This window comes from Colletotrichum phormii, assembly GCF_030913505.1.
Source record: "Colletotrichum phormii strain CBS 102054 chromosome Unknown BDP81scaffold_1, whole genome shotgun sequence".
In the NCBI taxonomy this organism is placed as follows: domain Eukaryota; kingdom Fungi; phylum Ascomycota; class Sordariomycetes; order Glomerellales; family Glomerellaceae; genus Colletotrichum; species Colletotrichum phormii.
The window spans coordinates 2,427,006-2,440,841 of NW_026851443.1; the positions used below are offsets into that span (position 1 = coordinate 2,427,006).

Here is a 13,836-nt window from a genome sequence, read left to right on the forward strand (position 1 = left end):
ACCTAACCTTATATTATCGCATATCATTGTATTGATACTTTATAAATGCCATTAGATCTCAGATCGGTGAGTCTGCGGCATTGTTAATATAGTTGCGTGCCGTGAGAGTACAAGAGGCTCGTCACATGACTCGGGGCTGGGGGCTCCTTTTCGTTACAAGCGCCAAAGAATTCATTCAACTGTCGAACGATTACCACCCCTTAGCTACACTCTAAGCAGCATTCCCAGCCCTGAGAACCAAGTGCCCATCTAGCCTTACGACTTGTTTTGCTTCCCTAGATTGTGACAAAATGAGACGTTATGAAGGCCGTTGATGGGCACATCTTGAAACAAGAATATTTCTTCACAGACAGTCTCTTGGCCGGCCTCGCCAAAATCTATCTCAGGTCGTCTCCTTATCTACGTCCGTGTTCCTTGGCATCGGTTCGATGTCTGCCCAGTACCACTATGGGCAGCACCGTAGCGCCGATATATTGTTCCCGTGGAGATGTGACTCATCGGCCTCGAAACGAACTCTTGTTCTTTCCTGATTCATGAGCTCCACCTATCACACGGAAAACTTTGAAGGACCTTGTTGTACTCGTAGTGCGTATTGCTCTCTCTGTGAATGAGGCCACAGTGGTTGATGACGGAGCGGCTCATGCATGGCTTCAACAACGGGTGAACACAGAAGCTTAAGAGGGACAGAAAGCGATGTAAGAATGCCCAGTCTTTAATCGCGAAAATACAAAGTTCTGTCTCCAAAGGTACGAATTCACCGGTGCATCAAACTTTGAGCCACGAAGGCCGTCAAGGTTGACGATCTGACAATTGACGTCCGCCACCACACTCAAATTTGTAGTGGCTACAATGATTTCAACTGGCGTCCATCGTTGAGAACCTCTCATCTAAAAAGACAAGCCGTCTGGCTGCCTGGAAGCGAAAAACGATATATGTCCCAATGGCCCCTGTCGCGTCGATGTACGTCTGACAACCTTTTCCCGTCACGTTCATGTCTCTTTCGGGGCCCTGGTCGGTCTTATGATGTAATCTCCATAAGTGCCCTCCAAATACTGAAATTTTTTCTCGTACATAGGTAGCAAGTGATATCTCCAGAGCCTTGACAGCCCTGCCCCGCTATGTACTGTTCAAGCCATCAGCAAACGTTGAATCTAGGACAGCAACCCGGTGGACTCCTCAACCATTGTATCCCAAAGCTTGTTTCTATTCAAGTACTTAAACCCATCTTTTGCCAGACTCTTCCTCTTCTCTTTCTTCTTCTGTCATCTTCTCTTACATATGTAACCTCAATCTATCTTGTAGACAACAACCATCTGAAACAAACCTCAAGATGAAAGACATCACCATCCTGGCCAGCATCCTGCTGGTCTCCGTCGGCCCCTCCCTCATCAACGCCGAGGCCAGTCTCCCTCCGCGGCCCACGAACGTGATCGAGGGTGCCTCCCTCTCGGCAACCCCCCCCGCGATCATCTACGAGCTTTTCGGACCGAAGAAAAGTAATACCCAGACTCCCGACGTCAAGGAGCCTCAACCTACGGTCCCCGTCAAGGAGAAACCTTCCACTCTCCTCATCCACCAAGGTCCCCTAGAGGTACACCACGAGGCCCGCAAGCCACAGAGAACCAAGACCCAGATCAGCTCAGAGATAGACGAGACCGCCGAGTCCCCCCTCTGCACGCACGGCAAATGCCCCAAAGAGATGGAGGTCCCCCGGACCCTTGAGCCTAAACAGCAGGAGACGGGTGACGTGGAGTCCTCCGCGGACGATACCGCCGATTCTTACCTCTGCGCTGACGGAGAATGTCCCAAAATGCCTGCGGCGAAGCGGCCGGTCCCCAAGACCCTTGAGCCTAGACAGATGGAGTTTGGCCATGGGGGAACCGCTACGGACGACACCGACGATACTCGCCCCTGCCTTTACGGAGAATGCCCCCCTAAGATCCCCAAAAAGATCTGCACATGGAACAAATGCCCCGGCAATGCGATGGAGGTCCCCCGGACCCTTGAGCCTAAACAGCAGGAGAAGGGCGCCGTGGAGTCCTCCGCGGACGATACCGCCGATTTCTACAAAGATAGCCCCAAGAGACGTGCGCGCCTGTCGAAGAAGCTGGCCAAGCTGGCGGCCACCAAGACCCTTGAGCCCAGACAGCTGGTGACTGGCGAGCCCTCCGCGGACGAAGAGGAAGAGAAGGAGGATGAGTACTACATCCCTCCGCCCCAACGTATCCGGACTTCCAAGTGCAGGGGCAAGCACAGGAGGACCACTTCCACCACGGTGACTACTTCGTCTACCACCAGCACCGTCACGCCGACTTCCACCACCAGCTCGAGCTCCTCTTCTACCACCACCTCCTCCTCGTCCTCCACTTCCACTTCCACCACGGCAACCGACGATCATGTTACGCGAACCACTACGGTTACCGTGACGGCGAACCCGGGCTACAGCCCGACTTACATCCTGAGCCCGTACCCCACGACCTTCCGCAAGGTTGTCGCTTAAACGCGGTCCGCCGAGATGTTTAAAAGTGAAGGATATCGGATTCGCCGTCGTCTCTAAGGCTACTGCTATGGGTTTGGGAGACTAATGTCGAAAGTGTGGAGTGAATGAGTATTCGTTTGTTTTCCCTTGAGTGCAATAAAGTTCATGTTAACAAGGAAAACATGGTGTATTTGGGGTTTCGTTTGCCAGCTTTTTAGCTGAATCAGTCCTTTTAGTCTTGGTACGCTTGGTGAGATAGGTCATAGTGAATTCAAGTATCGTTCTCAGTAATCTCGGGTGTTTTCCATACATTGGACATTTGATGTGATCAAGTCCTCGTCGACAAAGGGAGGTTGCACTAAGCCGTGGAAAGCGATCGCATGACGGATAGGCATTTCTCTTTCAAATTCTGACGATGAGAGCTATCTACACAGGTAGTCAAGACTGACAAGGTGTACCAAGGACACGATTACTGCCCCATCTCAACCATCTCCATCCATAGTTGATTGTATCGGTGGGGACGGTGTGAACATGTCAATTTCGCGGTGAAATCGCACAGTACAGAGCTGGTGTTAGCCGACTCAACGAGCCGACCAGGCGTGATTTTCTTTTCTTTTCAGTCTACTTTTTCTTTTGGAAGACTGAAAAGCTTTGCCCAGCAACTAAGTTGCTTTAGTGAAGATAGTTCTTGACGTATGAGTTGCCTGTAAACCCCAAGTTTGCAACCGCCTCTTCTAGTCTTCAACCAGAGCCAAGTTGTCGGGACGTCGGGGGCCAAATTTGCGCGCCGGATTCTCCACGACAAGGAGGCGGAGAAACGCGGAGAAATGCTGGAGCCGCTGTGGCTTTTTTTGCTCGGCTCCGGTCTGGCACCTACACAGTAGGTGATGCATAGTCGAGTAATTCATCAGCCCAAGGTCTTAATTGACTTGACTCAAGGAGTTAAGCTAGTACTGCCAAGAGTCTAGGTACTGATCAGAATCAACGTAGTTAGACTTTGACTCGGTGAATTGTGCCATTAGCAGAGGACTCGCTCAATGTCCTGTCACAACACCGTGATAGCGTCTCGAACAACACGACCTTTGTATGTTCGGCTTCCGTGACTAGGTGATTCGGAACTCAGATATTTACCAAACACCCTCCCGGCATCGCACTGCGTTCATCCCCCCGTCCCTCGGGAGTTGACCGCACCCAACAACCCCGGAGCCGTTCCTCACGAGTCTTGTCAAAACTTCTCTATTTCTCCCCCACACCACCCAACCCCAAATCCCTCCACAATGCTCCCCAAGTGCCAGGGTAGGGCCGATTCTTGCGGAGCGTTTGCGGGGTAGACCAACCCAGCCCATTGGATCGGACCTGTCATGCCATGCTACTCTGCCGTTCTGTCTCCATCGACGACAAATAAGCTACTGATTTTTTTTCCTCTCTTCATCAAGCATCATGGCCTTCCTGGCCCCAGGCTTGGCATCCATGGCCTCGGGACGGAGTATGTACTGCGGCGAACGACCGCTTCGGACTTCTTCTTTCTCTCTTCGTGACGTAGCCCACTCCTCTAGCTTGGAGTCCATCCCCCCCGGCCGGCCTTGGTCTCGTGGCATGACGCCGGGATCACCACCCTCGAGGGGTCGAGCCATGGTGGGCTTCATCTCGCAGCATGAAGAAGAACGACCTGGGGCTCCAATGTCCGACCTTCTCCCGGTCCCGCAGTCCATGGCCAAAGTACATAATGGCCAAGAGCTGCCCTGCTCCTCGGTGACCTGACGAGACGACAGCTCAGCAGCGTACGCTCGTCAAGACATCGTCGGTCACATACACAGCGTAGCACCCGGACAAACACCATGACCCGACTCAACCTGCTCGCCGCCCTCTCCACGGCCTGCGCCACGGCGTCCGCCCTGGTCCCGAGACAGGCCGTCCCGGACAACACCACCACCGGCACCGTCCCCACCGTAGACCTCAAGAACGGCTCCTACTATGGCGTCTACAACGGACCCCACGACCAGGACTTCTTCCTCGGCATGCCGTACGCCCAACCCCCCGTCAACGACCTCCGCTTCCGCGTCCCTCAACCCTTAAACTCGTCCTGGGACGGCACCCGCAACGCGACAGAGTACTCCCCTCTCTGCTTCGGCTACGGAAGCGACACCTGGGTTCTCGGCAACCACGTATCAGAAGACTGCCTAACCGTCAACGTCGTCCGCCCCCACGGCGTCGCCGCCGACGCGAAGCTCCCCGTCGCGGTATGGATCCACGGAGGCGGCCTCACCAACGGCGGCAGCGCCGACCCGCGCTACAACCTCTCCTTCATCGTCGAGCAAGGGGTCAGGATGGGCTCCCCCTTTGTCGCCGCCAGCATCAACTACCGCCTCCACGCATGGGGTTTCCTCTGGAGCGACGAGATGAAGGCCGAGGGCGCGGGCAACCTAGGCTTCCGCGACCAGCGCCTGGCCCTGCGCTGGGTCCAGGAGAACATTGCCGCGTTCGGAGGCGACCCGGCGCACGTCACCCTCTGGAGCGAGAGCGCCGGCTCCCGCAGCGTGGCCTCGCAGATGCTGGCCTACGGCGGCCGGGACGAGGGCCTCTACCGCGCCACGATCCTGCAGAGCGGCACCGGTCTCGGCACAGACTTTGGCGAGGTTGAGGCGTCGTCGTCCTCTGCGGCTACGTGGCAGGACTACTACGACACCATCGTGAACAAGACAAACTGCTCCGCGGCAGCCGACACCCTCTCCTGCCTCCGCACCGTCCCGACCTGGACCCTCAGCGACGTGCTCAACGCCACGACCACGAACCCGGCCTTCACCGACGTCGTCGACGGCGAGTTCCTCGAGGCCGCGCGCCACGAGCTCGTCAACGAGGGCAAGTTTACGCGCGTGCCGCTGCTCATCGGCGCCAACTCGGACGAGGGCACGCAGTTTGGCATCAAGGGCGTCAACACCACGGCGCAGTGGCAATCGTACCTCCGCTCCGGCGGGGCGGGTAACCTCACGATCGAGGTGCTTTCGGCGCTGTACCCCGATATCCCGCGCCTCGGCACGCCGGCGACGCTCAAGGGCCGACCAACGGGATCGCAGGCGAATTTCGGATCCATGTGGAAGCGTGTGAACGCCTTCGCGGGCGACCGCGCGCAACACGGTCCCAGGCGATTCTTTGCGCGCAACTGGGCGGGGCCAAGGGCCAACCAGAGCGTGTACTCGTACAACTTCAACGTGCTCGTCAACGGCATGACGCCCGCCGAGGGCGTGAACCACTTCCAGGAGGTTGCGTTTGTGTTCAACAACACGGGCGGGCTGGGGTACGAGACGGCGGTGGCGGTGAATCCTTTCGAGGGCAAACCCGAGACGTACAAGGCGCTGGCGGAGATCATGTCGAGGATGTGGGTTGGGTTCATCACCAAGGGGGATCCGAATGCGAATGCCGGGGCGACGGATGTGCGGTGGCCGCGGTATGATGTTGAGAATCCCGAGATTATGGGGTTCGATGTCAATGTTACGGACTTGGTTCATGTTCAGCCGGATACGTACCGCGCTGAGCCGATTGAGTATTTGATTCAGAAGCTTTGGTCGTGAAGGTCATGGGTTGGATGAATCGAGGAGAGGATACGGATCATTACAATATTTAATAATTTCTGCACACGCTCGAAGAGGACTGTGAGAGGAAATGATGTCTAGATTCCTTGAGCCTGGGCGGCACGCTCCACAGGATGGACGGCGTTCGATTGGGTAAATTGGCAAGTATCTCGTCTTCCAATCTGAGGAGGCACTACAGGTACATGTAAGAATGGGTAGACGGGCTGCAGTTACCTTGCCTTGGGCACGTAATTCAAAGCCAAGTACGGTATGTTAAATAGGGGAGCAGCTGCGACTGTGTCTATGGTTCGCTATTATGGCCCAGAAGCCCAACACAATATCGGGCTTTTAATTCAAAAATCAGCCAAACCTCCACGAAATTATCAGCCTACCTGTTTCTTTAATGTGATCTAGTCTGTCGGTTTCTCCCTGATGAGTTAGGTCAATCTAATACAAGTAAAAAAGCAAAGCAGGTCCTGGCAGATCTACAATTCTATGTCATCGCACAAAGGGGTTAGCATCTCGGTGCCTCCTAGAGCCACGGTCGTCTGATCAGACACCATACGAATAGCCTTTCGTGCAGAAGATGATTACTGCAGTACTATGTATATATAGTATATCCCATGACGCCAGGCAACAGACTTACAGACACCAGGTGCCACGGCGAGACCGAGATCCCAAGCCCGGCAATGCTTCGTACAACATCCCGAACGTCAAACTACTACTTATCTATGATTGAAACCCTTCCAAATGCTGCCTTTTGTCGTTGGATCTGTGGTCCAGACCCTCGTCCCCAGAATATCTTTATGATCGATGGTGCCGTTCGCTGTCCTGCCCCGTGACCGGGATATCGTCAACTTTTTTCTGTCCCTTGCCCGAACCATGACGATGTCTCTACGAGGCTTAAGACTGAACATTTGAGAATTGGCCATCGGCGCTTATGCAGACCAGACAGTCAGAGACGTCCCTGGACCGAGAGCACTGTCATGCCGTCCAAGGTAGTTCGGGATACCATGCGTGCGGTCGACGGGTCCCCGGGGCTGCCTGATCTTATCGGGTACCTTACCCCTACTGCACCACCCCGTGCTTCCTGGTCACCTGAATGCAGCTGTATTGCCCAAGCTTCCAAGGCTGTGCGAGCAGTGCACGAGCAGGGGTAAACAGAGCAAGACACGCAGACTGACAAAAGATTCGTCGTCCAAGCGCTGCGTTTCAGAGATGGTTGAGGGACTTCCACGCCTTATCTCACGGGGAATAGTAATAACAGAATCTGCCAGAAAGAAGTTGCGAATCTCTCAGAGCAGTCGGGGGCTTCAAGGAGGTCAGTAACCACGCTCTGTCATACATAGCAGTTTCAATTAGGTGAAGGCGGGTCCCTTACCTCTGCATCTAGCCTGAAGGATCCAACGTGCAGCCCAACAAGCACCAACAAGTCTACGCGTTAACCGATATTTAGTCTGACATGCATATAGAGTCGCCAATCAATGGGCAATTTCTAGGTTTGTAGGTACTCAGCTCATACTGGGATCATGATCCTGGTTGGTTATCTATGTTGCTTCGGCAAGGCAGTCTTTGATTTGAAATGCATCAGGCTCGCAGCAAGGTTGTGCTTCTCGCTATGTGAAGAAGCTATTGCCGCGATTGTTATCGTTTTCTTCCCTCAACCTTTTCTTACAAACACACCAGCTCATTGCTTTGACTCAGGACTCACCTGCTTCGTAAGATACAGGCGGCTACTTGGGAGGACGACTCCTTCTTACCGTCTTATTACCCACCACCAACCGGTTGGGGAGAGCGAACAAGAAGCTATCGAAACGAGCAACAAGCGCAATTCCTCATCTTCAAGGCCAATAATGGAAAGAGGACGGTGGATCACCGTATCGGCAGCTTCATCCGCCGAAGATGAGGCTCGGTCACTTGAACCTGATGTACAAGAGGATTCCAGTCGCGCATCCCTCATATCCATCACGTCATTGCCGTCTAGCACTGGTGAGGCCGGCCAAGAAAGAACACAGAATTTAGAAGAAATGTCATATCTAGAGGTCAAGTCAGCTACCACCCAGGAAAATTATTGGCATAATGGCGTATTTGGGATTTTTGTGATTATTTCCAAATGGAACTCAACATAATCGCGCATGGCTGAACATTGTGTTGAGTGAACGAGCGCTGATCTCGATAACGATTTCGGCTGTGGTTTTACGAACGGCTGTATCTGTTCAGGAGATGTGAGACCCTCCCTAGCATGGCTTCGTATAACACGTAGGAAAGTCTGACCAAATCAGTGGTGTGACCTCGATGCTGGCCAGTATCATACTTGAACGACGTGGCGTTACAATGTACAGCTTCGCTGCTGTCTCACCCCTTCGCACTGTGAACAATGGCCCTCTGAGCCTCTTGCTGTCCTTGAGAGGTATGCTCAGTGCGGCAGGCTTCTGGGGTGGAGTGGTCTCACTCTTGTATTGCACTACGCTCATCCTTCAATTCACGTCCATTATCTTGTTCGCCGATATCAAGACAGGCACCTTAACGGGAGGTGAGATGATGAACGTCACATTGACAGGCATGTCCTTCCAGAACATCAATCAAACGGCAGCAAGAATGGAAAAGCCAAGGTTGTACTGGTCAGAGCCAATTAACAGTTTTCCAGCTTTCGCGCAAAATCATGAGGATTACAATATTAGGGACTATACCACAAATGGAGATGCGACGGACGCCGTGGTAGACACAGGTCTGACTTATCCATCCCATCGAGTGCTGTTGGGCTACAGATACATTGCTCCACTCTTTTGCCCACTCTTAACCCCTCACATCAGGAATACATGACAGTACGTCATTTACCCCTAGGAATCCCTGGCTTCCCTTCACCACCAAAATCGCCTATCTACACATGCCAATTCGTCACGATGGCCTCGAGCGACGATAGTGACTCTGAAGGGTCTGTACATTCCTGTATCAACGTTGCGATACTTCCTGAAGCCCTCTGCTTGCTTGTCTTGTAACAACAAACGAATAGCATTAGGCGAAGTCACACGGAACTTGCGAAGAGATAGGAGAAAGAAGACGAGGTCAGGATGCAAGCAGTGTGGGGTTGCGATTTGTAACTCTGATGATTGCTGGTACCTCTATCACACTCAAAATATATAGGCAACCGAAGTACCTTTCAAATAGGGCCATTGATTGGTCGAGAAAACTCTTGGCTGCCCCTGAGTGGTCAGGATCCCTTCTGTGAATGTATCTGTAGCCCAACAGCACTCGATGGGATAGGGCTTTTCTCCCATTTGCGAGCGAAGATCAACGAGGCTCAATCTCGACCTTCTCGGGAACAGCCACGATCGTGGACTCCAGAGTAGTGTGCGTTCGGCCGAGAATGCATGCTGGCCACAGTATCGCCCTTGTGCCTAGGGGTCTAAACAACTATGGCGACGGATTCCTCGACCGTTGGTTTCTCAGCGGAGCTATCAGCGTGGACCCGGACGTCACCCTGCCTGGTCTCATTTTAGCTCACGAGCCAGTGACCCTGGCTCCCAGTCTGACGCCTGGAGACCGGGCCTGGGTCAATTTTTATTACAACTAATCAGACCGAAATGGGTCTTTTTATATCCAACCCGAAAGCCCGATAACAAACATAATGTTTGGCCAAAGCGCTACGGAATGGAACGTGGTGCAATTAGACATCGCTGAAGGCCCACGACTTTTGTCGTCACTGGACCCGCGTTATCCACAAATCGTTGGGCCTACGACTGCCGACATTTTCAACGTCTCCAGCTCCCAAACTGGTGGCGAGACGGCCAGATACGAACCAGCCTATTATCTGAGAGGCGACAAAATCCCACTAATGACTGGCCGTGCTTACCAACTGATGAACATTATGCCTGCCGCGTCGTACCCTACGTTTGCAAACGAGACAGGCGGTTTTTTAGAAGTGGATGGCTATGGTATTCTGTACTATGTACGACCCGAATTGCCGGAATTACGCGGAAGAGCTGAACAGCTCGTTGTCAAGCAAGAGAACGAGTGGCTCGTGTTTACTGTACCAGAAATACCAGGATGGCGCATCGCCACTACGCTATGTTTTAATTCTTTTGCTTCGTTCGACGCAAATGTCTCGCTGAGAACTGAAAATATCATCAAGGAACCGAGTTTAACGACTTGGAATGCCACAGCTCGACGGTTTGGGATTACGCCTATTCGGCAACAGCTGGACGAAGATAGGCCAACAGATGGAGAGACAGACAGTCATCTGACGGTCTTAGAAACAATACCGGAACAGCTCAGGGGTCAGGTATCAGTTGCATTTCAAAGGTCAAAGACTCAAGGCCTCGACTACATCCTATCACCAGCGCAGGGATTCATCCAAAATGCACTGGGCGACTATGAAGCTTCTGGCAACATATTTTGCACTGACTGCAAACTCAATATACTTGCGGGCCCAGGTAGCGCAAAGTTCTGGCCAGACAACACACTAATTGATATCAACTACATGAGATTTTTTCAAAACAATAGTCAACTCCATAATCACATCTTCCAAGATATTATCCAAAGCACGCATAGCCCAGTGAGAGCCCTCCAAGCATACTACACAATCCTGGCCCGCCAGGCATATTACGACAGGCTACCGTATTTCGACATCACAGATACACCAATTATTTCGCTCTTCACCAGCGTGCCTTTCCCGAGATCACCAAGGGGGCTGATCGTGGTTAGCGTGGTGCTTTTTATTCACATCACATTGGCTGTCTTTGTCACGGTATGTTTTCTTACGAGGACTACAGTATCGCGGCTGGGAGACAACGCGTGGCAAACCTTGGCTCAGACTAGGTCCAATGATGTGGATGAAGCTTGTGCAGCTGCAACCATGTCGAAGGACGGGGACGTTAGAGAATGGCTGGCGTCTAGGGGTATGGGAAAGGGCTTGTTTCATCTCGGATGGACCGGAGACCCCCCAAACGAGACCGTCGGACCAAAAAGAGACTGAATTTGCGTAATTGTGTCAGCTTCTGAATAGAACTCCTTGAAAAATAAAATCGTATAGCGTTCCCAGGTGTATTCCACTATCTCGGAGCATCGTGAGATGATGATTCGTTCTGCTTGGATGCTCAGGTCGACGTTCTCGTTATCTAGGTCTGTGATTGAACATGGTCTCGGTCTTTTGCGTCCTGCCTGTTTGATGCGCTTTGGTCTTGGTTGTGGAAGCTGATTTGAATGTTTAGAAGGACCTCCGCGTTCACGCCGCTCTAGAGATAGGAGCTTCTGGTGAATGCTATTAATTGTTTTGCGGAGCTCCCCAATATCTTCGACGTAAGCTCCGGGCTGGTTGTCGTTAAGTATCGACGTGTTGGTGACCACTAGGGAATCCGCATGCTGTCTCGTCGGGCTACTGTCCTTCTTCATGAAGTGAACTTCACTGAGAGTATTGCCCGTGACGGACGGCGCGCTGGCCTGGGAGCCTTCTTCAATGTCGTTATCGTAGCCATTTCTATTACCATCGTCGTCGGAATCATCTGTGATATTGTTCGTGAGATCGACGATGAAAGGAGACCTGGATTTGCTAAGCTCTCTGGCGTAGGAAGACTTTGTGACGTTGGTTGGTCGAAATCCCTAAATTAGGGAACACGACGAACTGTAATAGAGTTGGTAGAAGATGCCTAACATACTGGCAGCTTCAAACACCTAGTAGGTGATGGTTGAAATCCACACCAAACAGAAAGGCGGGGCGATGCAAACAGGGGGTAGGTGTTGATTGAGAAATAGGGAGTAGGTGATGAATGAGAGAACTTGCTTCATCATGAAGTAAAAAGTCTAGTTATTTGAAGTTCTTAGACATAATATCAGTAAAAAATATAATGTACAGTAAGTTTGGAGTTAACTGTTACGACCCAACAAGAGACCAGGGCGTGCCCCAATGGCACCTGGCGGCTACAACGCACATATATGCAAGACGGGACGATGATGATGATGATGATGATGATGATGATATATTTAACGTCTGGTAACAAAAGGACGTACCGGGCGTTATGCCGACATGGTCTATGCTAATCTAAACTATATTATAGGCTACCGTCTTTACCTAACGTTCCTATTTAATGACTCGGGCAAATTTTGGAAAAGAAATTGGTCTCCTCTATCTATTCGTATAAAAGAGAGGCTCCCTTAGCAGAACCTAATAAGAAATCAATACTTACTTTGGCCATACGTTGGCGGAGGTAGCGCGGTGTAGCCTTGCGTCCACGCTTACAGAAGTAGAAATAGACTGGTATCTTAGGTTTCCCACAGCTGCAATTAAGCAACGTATCTTAATGAGCGAATCTCTCGTAGTATACTGCAAAGTCTCCATGATGGGATCTTGCTGCGTATAGCCTTCCTAGTAAGTGCCGAGGGAGGCGGAGTTCGGGCGGCTTAGGGTGAAGAATTATCTCGAGGTCGGTATATTACCGAGGGCATTAGGACAGCCATTTTCTAGCAAAGGCTTGGAAGGCAGCTGCTTTAGCTTGCCTTTCTAGGTGCGCTAATGAGGGCTGTGTTTGTGATTTTGGGATTAGTTTGCAGGCTTCCTTGGCTAGAGCATCCGCTTCTTTATTTCCTGGTACTCCCGTATGCTCAGGGCACCACCAAACATAAACCCTGCCGGGGGTTGTCCAGCTCTCTCTTTGTCTCCGAGTCTAGGAGGAAGAGAGCCTATTGAAGGCCCTAAATCTTGCCTGGCTACTTCCTATGCTCTGGGAGTATAGTCTAGCCGCGACTGCAAGGTTATCGAGGCAGATATAGATATTATCTACCATACGAGCCGTAGGAGCCCGGGTAGCTTCTATTAGGCCGTAATACACAGTATATACCTCAGCGTTATATACCTTAGTTTAGGAGCCGAGTAGTTTGGATCCGCGGAAGATCTACCGTATAGCTTGGTACCCTACCTAGCTTGCTCCGGCGGAGGTATTACTGCCGTTCGATATCTAAGACCCGTTAGTATAGACAATAATATCCCGTTTAGAGAAAGTTGCTATCCTGCCTGCAAAGGAGAGGGCCTATTCTTCTTTGGTCTTATTAGGTTCGTAGCCGACCCTGGCGAGGGCTATCTGCCAATCCGCTAGTTACTCCCAAGGGGGGAGTTCTAACGGATCGATGTATTCGGTATTTTTGCTTACGAGGCTTGCTATTCGTCATAGCCGTAAGTCTGGTCCTGATTTATCCCTGAGTCTCGTTCGGAGAGGGTGTCGCTCGTCCAGACGATGGATTCTAGTGGACGCTGTATAGAGCTTTGCATCTAGTATCACTTCTGCTAGGGGTAGAGCCGCCTTGTACTATAGGATCGGTATAGGCATCGTTCTATATACGGGGACCATCGCTCTAATGGCTTTGGTTTACGTCGCGTCTAATTAGTATAGTAGATTACCAACCCCGTTTAAGATAGTATATCTATTCTTTATCCGGCTCTTGCCGGGCCACTATACTTTAGATATATAGTACTAAGTAGGTAATATATAAAAGGTGATCGCTTAACGAAGTAAGTATATCCCATCGAGTGCTGCAAGGCGACAGTACATTGGCTCCACATAAGGGGCCCTCTTTTACCCCGCACCGCATCTGGTACATCCACTGCTTGAGTTGCCCCTATGATTTCTACTACGGTACATCCACCAAACTGCCTCGAGTGCGATGTAGCTCTCTGTAACTCAGAAGATTGCTGGTACCGATTTCATACGCAGAATCTCTAATAATTGGAAGTATCTATTATCAATTACGTTGGTTGGTTGGAAAAAGGGGCCCGAAGTGGCCCGATTGGCTGCTCCC

General features: G+C 51.6%; 4 protein-coding genes across 4 annotated transcripts; all 4 read left to right on the forward strand.

Moving 5' to 3' along the window:
• Positions 1-1,330: 1,330 nt before the first annotated feature.
• BDP81DRAFT_467314 (uncharacterized protein) lies at positions 1,331-2,765 on the forward strand (the record flags this gene model as incomplete). Its single annotated transcript, XM_060594453.1, has 1 exon — positions 1,331-2,765. The coding sequence occupies one exon, from the start codon at positions 1,331-1,333 to the stop codon at positions 2,498-2,500; it is 1,170 nt and encodes a 389-aa protein (XP_060451903.1). The 3' UTR covers positions 2,501-2,765.
• A 1,160-nt stretch (positions 2,766-3,925) lies between these two features.
• BDP81DRAFT_413596 (carboxylesterase) lies at positions 3,926-6,441 on the forward strand. Its single transcript, XM_060589298.1, has one exon. The coding sequence runs from the start codon at positions 4,318-4,320 to the stop codon at positions 6,046-6,048; it is 1,731 nt and encodes a 576-aa protein (XP_060451904.1). The 5' UTR covers positions 3,926-4,317; the 3' UTR covers positions 6,049-6,441.
• Positions 6,442-7,429: 988 nt separating this feature from the next.
• BDP81DRAFT_11078 (uncharacterized protein) lies at positions 7,430-8,368 on the forward strand. The gene is made up of 2 exons (XM_060581477.1): positions 7,430-8,273; positions 8,331-8,368. Exon 1 carries the CDS (start codon positions 7,578-7,580, stop codon positions 8,175-8,177), a length of 600 nt encoding a protein of 199 aa, XP_060451905.1. The 5' UTR covers positions 7,430-7,577; the 3' UTR covers positions 8,178-8,273; positions 8,331-8,368.
• A 983-nt stretch (positions 8,369-9,351) lies between these two features.
• On the forward strand, positions 9,352-9,685 carry BDP81DRAFT_413600 (uncharacterized protein). Its single transcript, XM_060589299.1, has one exon. The coding sequence runs from the start codon at positions 9,416-9,418 to the stop codon at positions 9,620-9,622; it is 207 nt and encodes a 68-aa protein (XP_060451906.1). The 5' UTR covers positions 9,352-9,415; the 3' UTR covers positions 9,623-9,685.
• Positions 9,686-13,836: the final 4,151 nt, after the last annotated feature.

What these genes read in the sequence shown, in the direction of transcription:
- BDP81DRAFT_413596 (XM_060589298.1), top strand. Translation starts at nt 4,318, where the DNA reads ATGACCCGACTCAACCTGCTCGCCGCCCTCTCCACGGCCTGCGCCACG.
- BDP81DRAFT_11078 (XM_060581477.1), top strand. Translation starts at nt 7,578, where the DNA reads ATGATCCTGGTTGGTTATCTATGTTGCTTCGGCAAGGCAGTCTTTGAT.
- BDP81DRAFT_413600 (XM_060589299.1), top strand. Translation starts at nt 9,416, where the DNA reads ATGCATGCTGGCCACAGTATCGCCCTTGTGCCTAGGGGTCTAAACAAC.